We start from the raw sequence: 16,585 nt of genomic DNA on the forward strand, positions 1-16,585 counted from the left end.
GTGTCAAATTCCAAGGCTGCCTGTCCCTGAAAGACAAAGTATGAACCATTGGCCATGATTTTAAAGTCTGTTTTGTAGTTAATTCTTTCCAGAGGAAACCTAGTCTGCTTAATGTTTAAACCAAGAGGAAAACCTCTTACCTATTAATAGTTTTCAGGCAACTCTTTGCCCCTGGCACTCAGAGGGGACACTTGTTACTCACAGAAAGTAAGGAACAGAGGCAGTTGAAGCAATGCAACCATGTGTAACTTGAGTTCTGAATATACTCCAGGAAAGAAATTGCCTTTGTTTTTATGTCACAAAAATCCTACAGAATTTTAAAAGGTTAGTTTCATTTATCTGCCAGAAAAATGTGGAAGGAGAGCTGAGACTGTTGAGAGGTGTATTGTGCAGGTAGATTCTTTGCCTGTCTTTCAAGGGAGGTTTATTGGTCTCAGTATAACAAAATTGAGACATGGGATGCTGCTTTGACTGAGAGCTTGATGAAATCCACAGGAAGTGCCATGACATTGTGTAACTGTCCATCTCTCACATCCTTCACATCCATCTATGGAATCATTACATCTAAAGCAAGACAAACACATGCATAGTCTGTGTGGTAGGAAGTTAACCATCTCTTCCTATTGCAACTATTCTGTATAACTTCCAGTTTTCTTTTAGGGGTGATTATGTTAATGCTCTGGCACATTATGAGAAGGGAATCACTGGAAACAATAAGGTAATTCCTTTTTAGTAATGATAGCATTGTACTGTCCTAGTATACATTAAGTTGTCATGTTTCAGACTCATTAAATTTCATTTTTTTAAAATTCAGCTTTAAATCTTTAGGCTGTTTTTGGGATAGTAGTCTTTGTATTTCTTTTATTATACAGAACATTCCTTTCTATAGGTGTACAGCAGCTCTACCATTGTATTAACATGGCATGACTAAACTTAGGTTTTTATCATTTCAGCAGTTTCATAATAGGCATGCAAATGTCAGAGATAATATTGCCAGGATCTTCATTGTTATAGCAAAAATCCTAATTATTCCCTTCTTTTTGTTAGCTATATAAAGACAGAATATTGCCAGGATCTTCATAGTTATAGCAAAAATCCTAATTATTCCTTCTTTTTGTTAGCTATATAAAGACAAGCAAGGATTGTGTTTGTTAGAAAACAAGCATCATATTCAGTAGGCCCTCCCTTATTCTGGCATTATTTCCTCTAATGTTTGCAAAATGTCTATTATGAAGCAACTTAAATGATAACAGGAGAACATAATAGGGGAGATAATAATGTTTTCTGAATTCAGGCCATTCAACTCATGAAACATCAGTGGCCTTACCACCTTTAAAAAAAGAAAAACCAAGAGGAGGAAATAACCTGCTTGAAGTCTCTTTTTTTTGTCTCCTGTTGATTTTGGAGGAAAGAGGAGAGTAGCACTGAGCTAATCTGTAAAACAGATTCTTCTCATGTATGCTTGGGCTGGACAGTTCTCGGGCAAGAATTTGTAAACAAAAATTATCTTTATTAGTTTGTTTCAGTGCTTGGTTCCTGTGGCTTTTGTGAGCTGATATTTGTGTGTACTGTCTGTTTGCTGTTCCCTTGGCTGGCAGTACCAGGAGCACGATGAGGCTTGCCTTGCTGGAGTGGCTCAGATGTCCCTTCGCATGGGAGATATCCGTCGAGGGGTTAACCAGGCCATCAAACATCCCAGCAGGGGCTTGAAGAGAGACTGTGGAGCTATTCTGGAGAACATGAAGGTACTCCAAAGAGTTAGTGACCTTAAGGTTGAATATGTGAATTGATTGAGCTGTTGGTTTGTTTGTAATCTTCGTTCAGGAATTAGATTTTAACCATGTCCAATATTGTAGCAATTTTCAGAAGCTGCTCAGCTGTATGAGAAGGGACAGTATTATGACAAGGCAGCATCAGTTTACATCCGCTGTAAGAACTGGTAAGGACACATTTCAGGCAAGTTTGGTACTTCAGGGGACTTGCTGTGGTACTCTTTGGAAAGGAATGACTCTCTGATTAGCATAAATGCCTCATTAATTATGTCTCATTGATTTGATTGTTCCCTCCCCCAAGCTTCTCTCAGAAGCTTATCTTGTTTTAAATGTAGTCTTACTGGAAGTGGGAGATAATTTTCTTCCCTTTTCTATGTGTGATGCTCAGTTTTGAGTCCTTTGTGGGTGTGTGCACATCCACACTGAATTTAGTAATTTTATTTGTGTAGTTACTGTTTAGTTCATCAAATTTCTTCAATTTTATAAAACACATAGCTGAGACTGAATATTCAGACAGTTGAAAATGATTCAAGGGGAGTGGGGACCATGAGTAGGTAAACTCACTGGCATTATGTTCAATACATTTTTAATTTTGTTTATGTTAATTTGATTGTTGTGTTGTCTCCAGTGGGAAAGCTCAATTTGGTGATTTAAGGGCTGTGTTGATATAAATATGACAGTTTTACTGGAGAAAATTTGGAACCAGATATATTTATTAACAATTATCTTACCTTTCTAGGGCAAAGGTTGGTGAACTGCTTCCTCATGTTTCTTCTCCAAAGATTCATCTGCAGTATGCAAAGGCCAAAGAAGTTGATGGCAGGTACTTTGGAATGCTCTTTTTTAATATAAAGCCTGTTGTTGTTGTTATTATTATTATTATACATTAGTCTTTTTGTCAAAGAATTTAAAACAGACTGAAAATTTTGCAGGAAATAGTTTTGTGAACATGGATTCTAAAATATGTAAGCTTAGGTTGTTGTATGAAGATTTGAGGCATAATCTAAGGACCTTGACTAGTATCAAAAAGATTTCTAATTGATTGTTTTCCTGTCTAAGCATTAATATCTTCTTAATAAGCATCATTGAAGGTTTTAAAGTACTGCACCCAACACAACATTTCTCTTAGCAGAGTACTCAAGTCAGTTTGTTCCTAACAACTCCTTAGCTGTGATTTTTTTTTTAAAGGTCATTCAAAGGGAGAAGAATCATGAAAGAAACATTTTCAATCTGCAGCCAAATCACTGTTACATCCTAATGGCTGCACTTGCAAAATATTGAATAATGTAAAGTTATTAGCTGAAGTGAAAGCCCCAAGTAGGTTATATTTAATCACAGAATGTAGTTTCTAGTCCTTATCTGTAAGTAAATGTGCTTCAGAATAATGATACTTCATAATATGAAACAGTGCCAAAGTTAAATGTTTGCATTGGTGAGACTAGAAAATACTGTTTGTGTCAATTGCATAGTGTGAAGTTGAGACATTTCTTGGTCTTGTCTACAGAACAGAGAAGATGTCTCATTTTTAACAGTGTACAACTAGTTATCATCTATTTGGTTTTTATTGTTCTCTCATTCCCAAGTAATTTCATACGTACAACTAGTTATCTATTTGGTTTTTAGTGTTCTCTCATTCCCAAGTAATTTCATATGGAGCAGATGATGTTTGCTGATGGAACAGATGGAACTGCTTTTAATATATACCAAAAGGGGATTCTGGCAGAAGTAGGTAGAAAATAGTATCATGGTAGATGTTTTTCTGTTGCCTCTGCTTTTTGTTCTCTCAAGGGATAATGAAATAGAGACCAAAAAACCCATAGTAAATGCTGAACAAGGCTGTTAGCTGTAAACTGAAAGGAGGATGTCACAGAGTAATCTCTCAGCAATAAAGTACTGTTTCTTTCACACAGCATTATAAAGAGCTGTTTAAAAGTTAGAAAAACTGACAGGAGACTATTCTTTTGCAGGTACAAGGAAGCTGTGATAGCCTATGAACATGCAAAACAGTGGGACAGTGTAATTCGACTGTACTTGGATCACCTGAACAACCCTGAAAAGGCTGTTACTATTGTGAGGGAAACACAGTCCCTTGAAGGAGCAAAGATGGTAGCCAGGTAACAGTCATGTCACACAGCTTAAACAAAGAAAGGGTGAAAAAGGCCAAACCTATTGGAATTTTGTGAGGCCTGCTAACATATCAGACTCTTGGTACATGCCCAGACTGTGTATTTCAGTTTGTTGATTTGAGTTCTCTAAGATTTGGACAGCTGAACAGGCACTGATTTTTAAATTTTTTTTAGCTTTCTCATTAAAATTATATAAACCTGAAGTAACAATTTTAGACAATAATAAAAATTGCCATGCTGTATTATTTATACAGTGGTCATTTTAGTAACCTAGTTAAAACAGGATATAAACAAGCTATAAAATGAATGGGAAATGTATCCTATTTATATGCCATGAAATGTACTATATTCCTAAAACATTTGGTGTATTCATAATGCTACTTAGTGCTTTGGTATTAATTTGTCATTCTGATTAGATTCTTTCTGCAGCTTGGTGACTATGGTTCTGCCATCCAGTTCCTGGTCATGTCCAAGTGTAACAATGAAGCTTTCACATTAGCTCAACAACACAACAAGATGGAGATTTATGCTGATATCATCAGTGAGTATTCCAGGTTCATAGTTTGCTGTTCTTTTAATTGGTTTCAGCTAAATCTTGCCTGTGCTTCAGCTTGTTTTGTTTATCCATAGAGATAAAACATTTGGCTAGACTATTTTCTCATGTCCATTGAGGAATCCCTTTCTTTGACCTTGATACAAAACTGAGCATTTTATTGGTACAATTCTTGACTTTATCCCTTTTTTCTTTTGTTGTGGTTCCAGCTCTTTTCTTAAATTTGTCTCATTTGTCTTGTAGTCCCTTTAAGGCCTTTCATGGCCTCCTCTTGTCTCAGTGAGAAATCCCTTTATGGTGTAAAACCTGTGGAAACAAGCATTTTACTCTATTATTAGCTCTATTATTAACTCCTGATGTCTGATATTTAGTCTGATTAAACAGGAAAAAATGTATAAGGCATAATTTGAGTCTGTCTGACTTTGCTTTTCTTTGAATGCCAATAGGAAAAAAAAGGTAGAATAGAAATTTGGTCCATCAGTAGGGCCTTTATCTTACTTAAGAATATCTGCTATCACTGGGATGTGTCTGTTGCAGGTTCTGAAAGTACTTCCAATGAAGATTACCAGAGCATTGCACTCTATTTTGAAGGAGAAAAGAAACATTTTCAGGCTGGGAAATTTTTCCTGCTGTGTGGCCAATATGGACGGGTCAGTACTTAGAGGGCTAATTAGTGAAAGTTCAAAGTTCATAGAAACTATTCAGGATACAGTACTTAAAATCAGGGGAGTTCACAGTAGATTTTAAGTGCCTTAACTGACAACCTACTGATATTTTTTAAAAGTGTAAAAATCTAAGTAAACTATGTTTACAGTTGCCCAGATTGTCAATTACTCACTGCTGTGCTCATTATCTTTTCAAGGCAGCAGAAGCATCAGGTGGATCAGTGATGTACTATTGTCAATGACTCTAAATATCATGATCCACAGCACAGAATTTTTTTATATTTTGTATTAATTCATTTAATAGCATAGCATGCCCTAACTGGAAGCTTTTTTTTTAAGAAAGGAAATATGTTGATTGACACAATTCCTTTTGATCAGTTACAAATCACTGTACTGATGCATATTAAACATTTGACTTTTGCATACTGAACACATAGCAAAAAATATGACAGATTTTTGCAGATTACAGCTGTTGTAGGTGACAATTCCTTCAGCTGTGGCACTGAGGGAGGAGGGGAGTCCTGTGCTCATTAATCATTAATTTCCTCTCACCATTTTTCTGTGAACACCTTTTTACATTGAGTGAAGGTGTACACCAGAATTTGGCAAATATATTCTTGGAGGGAGATCTGTAAGAGCAGCTGCTAATTCTATAGGCAGGAGAAACATTCAGTGTGCCACTTGTCTGTCAAAATGCAGAGAAATAACTTGATAAAAACTATTTTCATGTGCCTGACTTGTAACTCTTCTTCTGTATCATTTTAGGCATTAAAGCACTTTATGAAAAGTCCAAGCACAGAAGATAACTTGGCTATAGAAATGGCAATTGAAACAGTAAGCAACTTTGATAAAACAAAAAATTCTTCATCTTTTCAGGAAGTTTATCTGGAGCACTGTGACATTTTCCAAGCATCAGTGAATGTCTTTGGAGAGATTGGAAATAGAAGGAAAACTGTATCAGTTACAATGATACCTAAACAGACCTTAAGTTCCCAATATAACACATTAGAAAATAAATATGAACTACTCCATGTCAAAGCTGATGAACCAAAGAATCATCTGGTTTGAACACACAGGACTAAAAAAAAAAATCATATTGTAAATCTCTCTAGTTTCGGTGTTTTATGGAAAGTCTCCTTGTGGTATTTTTCCTTTGTCTTTCATACCATAATTTCTTCCTCCTTTATTTATAGGTGGGACGAGCTAAAGATGAAGCCCTAACAAATCAGCTGATAGAGTATCTTATAGGAGAGAATAATGGCATGCCCCAGGTATTGTATCTTCATTGCTGCTAGAGTATCACGTGAATCTTTTGAGATAACTTTGTCTTAAAATGTTTGGGAGATGCAGGTTGTGCTTTAGTTTGGTTTCACTGAGGAGCAGCAGGACTTGTATGATCAGTCCCTGAGTCATTCCCCCAGGGACTTCAGTTTCAGAAATCCTGGAAAGGAACTGTTGCAGGTGTAATAATCTTTCTTCAGTCATCTTGGTGAAGGTTGGCCAGAGGAGGTTCAAATTAATGCTCGTGCTGCAGCTGTTTGTTGGTGCCTGCTGAGCACTGCCTTTCCCAGGTGGACACTCAGCATGTGTGTGTCTCCAGAGCAGCTCCAGCACTGATCTCTTCTTGCAGTGTGAGAGTTTGACTGTTGCAGAGGAAGAAAAAGTAAGCTAAATAGGAGACTGGATAAGGGAAGTGAGCTACAGTATGATCTCCATAATGAAGAGGTTGAGGAAACACTTTAGATATTTTGTGAATGCCATAATTGCCATATTTAACATTGTTTTGAACTTCAATGTAGAGCTTTCTTTTCCTTGTTTAAAAGCTCTTTCTTGTTCTTCTGAATGCTTTAATCCAATCTACTGTAGTCTCTCTCAGTGAGTAACAAAATTTTACTTTATCAAATCATACACATTTGTTCTAAAAATTGCTTTAAAAACAATTCATCTTTATTATGCTGTGGAGGCTGTTTTGAACTTACCAAGCAAACGGGGCTGTTTTTAGCAAATAGCAGCTTCTATGTGGTGGCATTTTTGTAAAGCTGAAAGTTAGTGAAGTTCAAAGTAGACATGCAGCAGAAACTTGCTAATCATGTCAAGCATTGATCTTCAGATCATCACTCAGAGCAGGCTGATTGCCTGGAATCTTCCACAGCCAACAATTAAGTGGCATTTTAATGAAGTACCATGTTCCCAAAATTACTGTATTCACCACAATTTTGCTACACTATTATCTGATTATAAACTATTTCTTAAACATGTTGTTATGTCAGCTGTTGTATTTGTTAATTTTTACATGTAAAGATTCCTGATTTGTCATGTGTGTTCTTTCAGGGAGCATAAACTAGCAAGGTTCTGCTGCTTGCTGTGTGCATATTTCCTGAGTATGTGTGTTTTAAAAAGCAAAATTAAATTAAAATCACATTTGCCTAATATTGAGATCAGTTAGATTGCAATAACAAACCTTCCAACCACCTTAGGAAATGTATTGTCAGTATAAAATTCTTTCTTGCATTGTTTGCTGTTAAACTTACTGACTTTAAAGGTAGGAATATGAAAGTAAAACATGAGACTAATTTTTCTTAAATGCCTTCTACTTTTATTTGGTTTTCTACTTGTGGCTGCTATGCAAGTAATTTACAAATAGTAGTTAAGTAAAATATAATTAGAGACATGGCAAATAAACCACTGGTCCATGCTGGGACAGGATCCTCTCCTGCTGTGCAGGGGACAGGGAAAAGCAGCCTGGATGGGGAAATATCTGCTGTCATCAGTGGAACAGTCACCTGTGGTCATGAGGTGCTGTCAGAATTTGGGAAAAATTACATCATAACCTACTGTGCTTAATGGTTTTTGTTTTACCCCACTCAGGGAATAGCAATTTTCCTTTTTAAGGCAGTTTACAGAGGATAAATAATGTCTGCTAATATCAGTAGTTGTGGTTACTTTATCATCCAGTTAGCTATTTCATCATTGTTAAATTACAGTTCTTAAGATGTTTGACCTTTTGCTCATGTGTTACTCAAAATTCTACTCCATCATTAGTTTAACAGTAGTTACTTTTGATCACTTAATGGTTTCCCTTATATTGCAAGTTAAAAAGAAGAGTTTTTCTTCCCTTTACTCTTTGTGCCAGTCTTTCTCTCTTGCTTTTATTTCTGTCCTTTTTTGCCCTTTTTTTCTCCCTTTGCTTCTCAAGTGGCAGGTTAATCTTTGCAGTCATCTTCTCTGTAAAGAAACATCTTCTGTCTTTCATATTTATATTCCTTTGAATTTCTGTTTTTTCTTGTGTCTGAGACTTACATACAAAACCCACATGGTAATCCAGAGAATAGCACAACTTTGGTTAATGCAATTCTTTGTGTAAAAGGTTTTGTCACATTTTAACACAGAATAACACATTGTAAATCAGAATTAGTTGTTTTGTAAGCTAAGCTGTCTATAAAGCTACCAGTGTCTCTTTTTTTCATGTGTATATTTAAGTTGGAATCATACCATTTTATACAATATTTCAGCCTAATTTAATTCTGATTTACTCATTAAAAGATTATCATGGACAGACTTTACTTTTTATTGATCCCATTTTAGAAATCACTGCTAAAGATATAAAATTGTGACACTAGCCTACATTTTTTTCACTTAATAGTTCCTTTTCAACATCAGCAAGGTCATTTTATTTTGTATTGTAGCTGTATTTTTAGCAATAACCTCTTTTGAGGATTTACTTTTGAGACCCAATTCTCCTTTCTCTTGTTGCTCTTTCTTTTTTTTAACTAGTCTTCTAGAAATTTGAGTACATTTTACAAAAATAGAATGGTTTGTTTTCTCCAATACTGTCATCTTGGTTTTTTAGTTCTGTCTTAAAATTATTCCACTTACTTTTCTTGCTGTTGGATTGCCAGTTCTTGGGTGAACCCTTTGCTACATTTGCCATATTCAAATCATATATTCCATCAAAATTACATAGTGTAGCGAGTTATAAATTTTAGGCATTTTGTTAGCTGATTGCCCCCTAATTTTCAGGTTTTTAGCTCTTGAATGTCTACCACCTGGTCCCAGAACAATACACTCTGTAATGGCCAGATTTTGGCCCCCTTAGCCACATCAAGAAATGTTTACATCTAGACCTTTCTAGCAAGACTTCTATTTCTAAAAGGAATCCTTTGGTTATCTTCTGACACCATAAATGCCCACACTTGGGAAGTTGTTGGGTTTCCACCTGTACAGCTCTCCTTTGGCTTTCTGCATCTGGATTGACAGGGATTAGGAACAAAGTGTATTGACAGGGGTTAGGAACAAACTTGCACAGCTCCCTTAGGGTCCTCAGTGTGGGTGTCTGTGACCGTACCGATAGCCAGAACTCGCAGGCGAACGTGGCACAGCTAAAGCCTGTGGAGACAAAGAGCTCTTCACAAAACAAGGCAGTTTGTCTGCTTTCCTTGGAGTGTGTGGTGGTGGGATGAGCAGGTGAAGAGAGGGAGGAGCAGCAGTATGTGTTTGGTCAGTATTAATTGCTCTTGTCTGATTGCATTAAGGATGCCAAGTACCTGTTCCGCTTGTACATGGCACTGAAGAAATATGAAGATGCTGCCAGGACTGCTATAATCATTGCCAGGGAGGAGCAGTGCTCAGGTGAGTCTGTGCCCTCTGGTGTGTCTAATCTCACCTCCTTGCAGTGCTTAGGATAGTGTTATTGATGTAGGATTATACTTAGAGATGTTAATGTTGGTGATTTTAACTGTATTCAAATTGAGTTTTGAATTAACAGTAGCCTTTGGGACTCACATCTGTGTATTAAATACTGGGCAAAAAAAGAAATTGGTGGAAAATACCTGTATATTGCATTCAGTGATTGAGATTGGCTGTGGCTTAACTTTCTGTGTATGACAGATCATACAATTGTAGTTTCTACACATGGTTTCTGACTCGGATGCTGATCCTTTAGCCTTTGCACATGACTTTTTTCAGTGAAAGATGTGCTCAGGCAGTGACTTCTGTTGAAGGACCAGACACATGCTTACTTAGGCCTTGTTTTTCCCTGTAATGGATAGCTTAATTTAGAAATAGAAAAAAAATAAGAGACAGGACTAGAAGCAAAATAACTATCACCTCCATTACCCACGCTCCTCTGTAGCCATGGCAACTACCCTACCCTAACAGTGCTTTCTTTTCATTTCAATTATATAAAAATAATCTATAAGGGAAAAATAGCAGCTTCAGGAGCAGCCCAGGCAAATTAATATTTATGGGCTGCTCCTCAGCATTGGCCTAAGAAATGGGAAAACTTTTTAAACCTTTGGCAAGCATAATCTCCCAATCCATCACAGTAGTAAATAATGCATTTGTGCTAATCATGTAAGCAGGAAATGCAAAGGCTCAAGGGTTTAAATATTTACTAGCTACTCTGAATCTGAAAACATGTATCTAAAATGCAATATCCTATACTGTATTTCATTTCTTAGTAGTATAGATATGTTCTGCAACAGTGTCATAAGAAATAACTCCTTAGTAGTATAGATGTTCTGCAACAGTGTCATAAGAAATACAGTATTTGCTTCATTAAAATGACCAGTCTCACAGTAATACAGTTTTAGATCATCCCCCTCTTCCTTCAGCAGATTTCAGTGAGTTTGATTCTGAAGTTTGCAGCAATATAGTTTGTTCTTTCCTTAAAAATCCATTTAATGTGATATTTAAGTCATACTGTTATTTTTCTTCGGGTATGCCACTTCATGTGCAATTTTCCTTGAAGTTGTTTTTATGTCATCACACGATTTTCAGGCAGAGTTTAAGACTGAGAGCATTACACTGAGAGTCAGTAACACAGCCTGAAAAAGAAATGTTATTTTCCAGCAACTAATTCCAGGGTGGTATTTAGCTGCCTCACACAAATTCCACAGTTTGATTCAATTGTAGTGTATAACAACACATCACAGATTGCTCTAGAGAGTAAAACCATTTGCTAATAGTGAAATAGAGAGAGACAAAGGAAAACATTTCCTGAAATAGAGGAATCTGAAATTTCCTTTAAATGCCTCCAGCTGCAAACAGTTTGGCTTCCTCAGACTCATAACACCAAAAATCCCCAAACAAATGACCAGACAAACCCCAAAACAAAGCAGGAACAAACAGCTATTAAAAACTAGACTAACCATACTAAACATTAGTGGTTTTCAACTATGTTGACAATTTAATGCAATCTTGTGGTTTCTGGAGCATCCTTGACAGTAACCTTGAAGCAGTGTAATCTAGTGAATTAACATTCAGATTTTAATTATCTCTTGACAGCTTTTGGGTTTGTTTGGTTGCAGAGGCAAGGAGTTGCCAGAGCAAATGATCAAGTGAAAGTATGTTAAGATTTAAACAACAGCTTTTGAGTATCAGACATTGGAGAACAAAAAGAAAACACATCTCTAAATGCTCTAAAAACACCTTTTCCCCTCTTTTTTGTGGAAGCCAAGTACTGGGTACAGCATCTTCCACTTTTAAAGTTTGTGTGTGTTTTGCTACTGTTTAGATTATTTCTCTAAGTGCAATTTTTTTTCCTTAACTAACTCCCTGGCTGATACTGTTTAGGATACTGTGCCAAACCACTGCTTGTGGCTTTCCAAAGAAACTGTAATGCAAGAGTTTTACTCTAAGAATTGACATATCTTCCTGTGCAGCTTCTGTATATGTCATTACTAAAGAAATTGTTATGAAAAGTTAAATTTACTGTTCATTGTTGTTTTTTCCTTAAGGAAACTACCGAAATGCACATGATGTCCTTCTCAGTATGTATTTAGAGTTAAAGACCCAGAAGATTAAAATTTCTTCTGAGATGGCTACAAACCTGATGATTCTACACAGCTATATTTTAGTGAAGGTAAAGAATTGAGAAAGTGAATTTATGCATAACTTGCACAGTCTCTATTTATCAAACTGTACACGTGGATGCTAAATTACATTGTCATATAGATTGTGTCACAGAGTCCAAATGCATGCTATCAGCAAGCTGCAGCAGGACAGTCTGGGCTTGTTTCTGCCTCTTGGACTAGCTGGTTTTCATTTTTAATCCTGAATAATTCAAAATTACATATGGGCTGCCTGTATTTCTTTGGCATTCATACTTACAGATATTGTGCTACTAGTACAACTGTTAGTGGTGTTGTTGTTGTTCATAAGTCGATCACTGCAGGGAGCTCAAATGATTTCTAGCAGTTAACCCATGGCCCATCAGGATATCCATTCAGCCTCCAGAAAGCTTCTGGCCTCCCTCTCTTCCAGCAAAAGTCTGCAAATCCTGGGCTGGAGGCCAGAAAGGCTGTTCTGGGAAAGAGCCACTCTCAAGTTTCTGCTCCTTTCTCCAGCACAACTCTGCTCAGTGTCATGAAGATCTGTGGGTGTGCAGCTCCCAGCAGGATGAATGCCAAGGGAGGGGGCAGGAATTAGACTCCAGTGGCTGCAGTAATTGTGTGTTTGCTGTATTCCAGATCCATGTGAGACGTGGGGATCACATCAAAGGAGCACGGATGCTTATCCGTGTGGCCAACAACATCAGCAAGTTCCCATCACGTAAGTGCTGACAGGGCAAGTCATTCCTCAGCATTGCCTTGGAAGGGTCATTTTCCTCCTGTGATCCTGTCAGAACAGAGGGTACCCACACAGTGTGCTCTGCCATTCTCCACAGGAGAGTTCCTCACCAGCAGTCTGATCTGTGCTCACCCACCAAAACTGCACTACTGAGCTGATTGACCTCTTAGATCAGTACCTTTTTAGCCATATCAGCTCAAAGGTTCTCAACATTAATATCACTAATTGGGCATCACTGTTCCATTCTGTTCCAGACATTGTGCCCATTTTGACTTCAACTGTCATCGAGTGTCACAGGGCAGGACTGAAGAACTCAGCCTTCAGTTTTGCTGCTATGTTGATGAGACCTGAGTACCGGAATAAAATAGATCCCAAATACAAGAAGAAGATCGAAGCAATGGTCAGGTGAGCAGTGTTAATCTGTGCCTTCAAATGTGCACAATATCTAGGCTTTATTTGTAATGCTGGTTTTGCTGATGAAGACCACAGGCTTTATCCTGTTTCCATATTATTTCACTGTCTCAAATATGGAATGCCATCATTCTGGCAGATGCTTGGATGAACACAGACCTGTGAAAGACAGTTACAAGGTGTATAGTCCTACCACAAAGCCTTTTTTTTTGTTGTTATTCCAGTTCTTTGTGGTCATTCCTGCCATAGAAAAACTCTGAACTAGTCAAACCATAGCTTTATAGTCGGTGCATATACATCATGAGTTTTGAAAGCTTTCAAAGTCTTAGGATCTGTTATGGCTTTAAAAAGGTTGTATTGTTTCTAATTAGATGGGAAATGACCTACTTCCAAGTTTACATAACTGTGATGGAGCTGGGGTGATACTTCAAAGGAATGAGCTGGTAGAATAAAAAAAACAGCAGCTGGAAGCTATGCAAATAACTCAAAGGAAAAACACTAGCTAAATATCAAAGGCATTATAAAACAGCTTTGTTCAAGTTCAAACAGCTTGAGGGTTTTACTCCCAGTTGTATCTCTCTCTCAGACGTCGAGAGACTGCTGAGACAGAAGAGCCAACAGCAGCTTGTCCCTACTGTGTGTTCCAACTCCCAGAGTATGAGCTTCTGTGTCCCAGCTGTAAAAACAACCTCCCCTACTGCATTGCAACGGTGAGTGTCTGCTCTGTTTTCTGCAGTGTGACAATGAGGCAAAGCTTTTCTTCCCTTCTCAAAGTAAGTCCATCTGAACATCTCTGGTTTGCTTGTAGATCCAAGCTAGATGTTTTATGGGTTGGTTTGTGCCCTTTTCTCATCTGTTACCAAATAAGCAAAACATTCTTGTTGTGTCCTTAGTTGCCACCTACAAGGAGCAGGCAGTTAAGGGTGACAATAAAATCAAGAAGTCATTTTGGAAGACTTGCATCTTCCTGAGAAGTCAGATGGGGCACCAGGAATCCCCAGCACATGCATATTTGCAAGAATAAGACAGGACTGTGGAGGGCACAGCTCTCCTCCCCTGAACTCCAAGCTGCCAAGACTTAAATTTTTTTAAAAAAGGCAAACCAACCCAAAACTGACAAAACTCCAAAAGTTTGTTCTAGGGAATGCTCAGAGTATAACAGAATTTTAAAGCACATTAAACTTAAGTAAGGCCTCAGCCAGTGATCTCAGCATTTCTTACATTACTGATCCCTATAGAAATGAGAAATTCTGATGTTTTCTGTTTCAGGATATTTTAGAGTGTACTGAAAAGGTCAGGATGGGGCACATTCCCAGTGGAAGTTACTATATAGCTACTGTATAACTAAGACTTGGTTTTTTTCTGTAATTCTAGTATGACAGTTCACTTGAACCTAATGAAAATAAACTTACATGAGCAGGAATCAAATGTTAGAGTTAACATTCTTTATTAAAACTAAATATTTATATCTTACAAAAAATGAATATCCATTAGGTGGATTTTTTTTACTCTATTGGTTTAGCAGAGTGAGATGACAGGTACAGTGCAGGTATCATAAGGAAAAAAAACCAAAGTATTTTAAATATAACTTTATGAGCCAAGCAATGTACATGCTAATGTATGTTTCACATTATATATTTAGGCTTCATCTTGGCTATAGTTCATTTACATCACAGGTACTTGTAACATCATTAGGAATGTGGCATTTTCAGATCTCTGAGAGTCAGTGTCAAAAGTCTTCTGTTGCATATCCTATTACAACATAAATCTCTCAGTAATAGTTCAAGGTGCTGCTGTGTTTTTATAATATTGAAAAGGTAATATGAATTCTATCAAAAGTCAATTAGTAAACTGTACAATAAAAGAAAAAATTATTTCTATTTAAAGAGGCAAATACTAGGCAGGGACTATGCTCACAAACTTGAGAGTGTTGAGTATGATCTGCTGGGTCAGGTAATGCAGCTTTGGGGACATGTTTTGGTATGTCACAACACCAAAAAATCTCAGGTTTAGGTACAGCTCTGGAGAGAGATCCACAAATAGCATTCTGTAATTGCCAAACTAAAAAGAATTTAAAAGCTGTAATTCAGTATATTCTTAGACTTATTTTTTCAAGAGGAATGCAAATGATAATGAAGACACTGCATCTCTGAGATGAGTTAGAATTTACACAGTAATCAAACTACACTAGTTTGGGGCTTGATTCAAGATCTTAAAACTCAAGTTACTGAAACTTTTTCAGCATAACAGGTACAAAAGTAAATGCTCTCTGTACTGGGACAGCACTTGCCACCTAATTCCTTGTGGTTTTTGTGTGCAGGGTCGGCACATGGTACGCGATGACTGGACCGTTTGCCCACACTGCAACTTTCCTGCCCTCTACTCAGAATTCAAGAAGTAAGTTGGGATTTATTTTTTTAGTGCAGGTTCCCAGTGTTTGTTCCTATTTTAGCAGCAGTTTCACTTGGTACTAAAAACATGTAACAGCTAGAGTGGGTGGAAAAACAACCTGTTTCACCTAAGATACTTACAGAACATTGCTTCAAAGCCAACCAAAAGCTGCAGTAAGGAATTTGCCAGTGCCACAGGGCCCCAACAGGGCTTCAGTCAGTAAGCAAGGTGGATGGGGAGCTTATCAAAGTGCTCAGCTCCTGCTGGGAAGAAGGCGTGATATGGTGGCAGGGCAGAAACACAGACACAGCAACAGTCACCAAAACAATATACACACAGAGAATTGGCTACAGACTAAGGCAGCAGTAGTCTCCTGCCCCTGGTAATCATCTGTGTGAGAACTGGACTGCATAGCTCTGTTCCAGTGTCAGGAACTGGAAAGTGCTGAAGGTCCCTGGTTTAGCCTTAACTCTGTTGTGTATGTTTTAATTGCCAAAACTCCAGTGTCAGGAACTGGGAAGTGCTGAAGGTCCCTGCTTTAGCCTTAGCTCTGTTGTGTATGTTTTAATTGCCAAAATGTGCTCGTTCACTGCAAACAGGAGCAGCCTTCCTGCTGTAGTGTGTTCTCAAATGTTAAAAACCCAAACCAACCATTGCTCCACATAGACAGAAGCAGCTGTTGCTCTGTCCTGCACTTGTTACACAGCACAGGACAGAACTCTGCTCTAGGCTTTCTGCCTCAGGCCCAGCTCTTGCTCAGAAAAATGTCAGAATTAGCATTTGACCAGTTACCTTTTCTTTAAAACAGCATGTTACAGACTGAAAATGTGTGTCCCATGTGTTCAGAAAGGATTAACATCATTGATCTTCAGAAAATAAATGACTGCACAGAGTACCTCAAACCGCAAGATGAGGACAAATAAACTCAGGTATGTGCTAGAGTCTCCATTTTTTACTTAACAAGGCTCATTCTAGAGGACAGTGGGAGGTTTTCCCAGCAAGGAATCCTGAGTTACAGCCTGAGTATATGCCTCAGGTAACTGAGTACTAGCTCTATCACCTCTGTGTCCTCAGGAATGCAAACACCAGTAGGTTTTG

At 37.6% G+C, this 16,585-nt stretch overlaps 1 protein-coding gene across 1 annotated transcript in view; it reads left to right on the forward strand.

Moving 5' to 3' along the window:
* LOC103798269 (WD repeat-containing protein 19-like) overlaps positions 1 to 16,410 on the forward strand; it is a gene marked incomplete at its 5' end in the record, with an annotated part of 16,748 nt that extends 338 nt beyond the window's left edge. The window contains 16 exons of the mRNA XM_009070525.1: positions 661 to 718; positions 1,605 to 1,745; positions 1,857 to 1,939; positions 2,512 to 2,595; positions 3,740 to 3,886; positions 4,315 to 4,439; positions 4,989 to 5,101; positions 5,882 to 5,950; positions 6,310 to 6,387; positions 9,649 to 9,745; positions 11,854 to 11,978; positions 12,586 to 12,667; positions 12,940 to 13,090; positions 13,683 to 13,806; positions 15,417 to 15,493; positions 16,296 to 16,410. Of these exons, the coding sequence (XP_009068773.1) occupies positions 661 to 718; positions 1,605 to 1,745; positions 1,857 to 1,939; positions 2,512 to 2,595; positions 3,740 to 3,886; positions 4,315 to 4,439; positions 4,989 to 5,101; positions 5,882 to 5,950; positions 6,310 to 6,387; positions 9,649 to 9,745; positions 11,854 to 11,978; positions 12,586 to 12,667; positions 12,940 to 13,090; positions 13,683 to 13,806; positions 15,417 to 15,493; positions 16,296 to 16,410 (1,669 nt within the window). The remainder of the gene's footprint in view (positions 1 to 660; positions 719 to 1,604; positions 1,746 to 1,856; positions 1,940 to 2,511; positions 2,596 to 3,739; positions 3,887 to 4,314; positions 4,440 to 4,988; positions 5,102 to 5,881; positions 5,951 to 6,309; positions 6,388 to 9,648; positions 9,746 to 11,853; positions 11,979 to 12,585; positions 12,668 to 12,939; positions 13,091 to 13,682; positions 13,807 to 15,416; positions 15,494 to 16,295) is intronic.
* Positions 16,411 to 16,585: the final 175 nt, after the last annotated feature.

The sequence above is a fragment of the Acanthisitta chloris genome, unplaced genomic scaffold (genome assembly GCF_000695815.1).
Source record: "Acanthisitta chloris isolate BGI_N310 unplaced genomic scaffold, ASM69581v1 scaffold3670, whole genome shotgun sequence".
NCBI lineage: Eukaryota > Metazoa > Chordata > Aves > Passeriformes > Acanthisittidae > Acanthisitta > Acanthisitta chloris.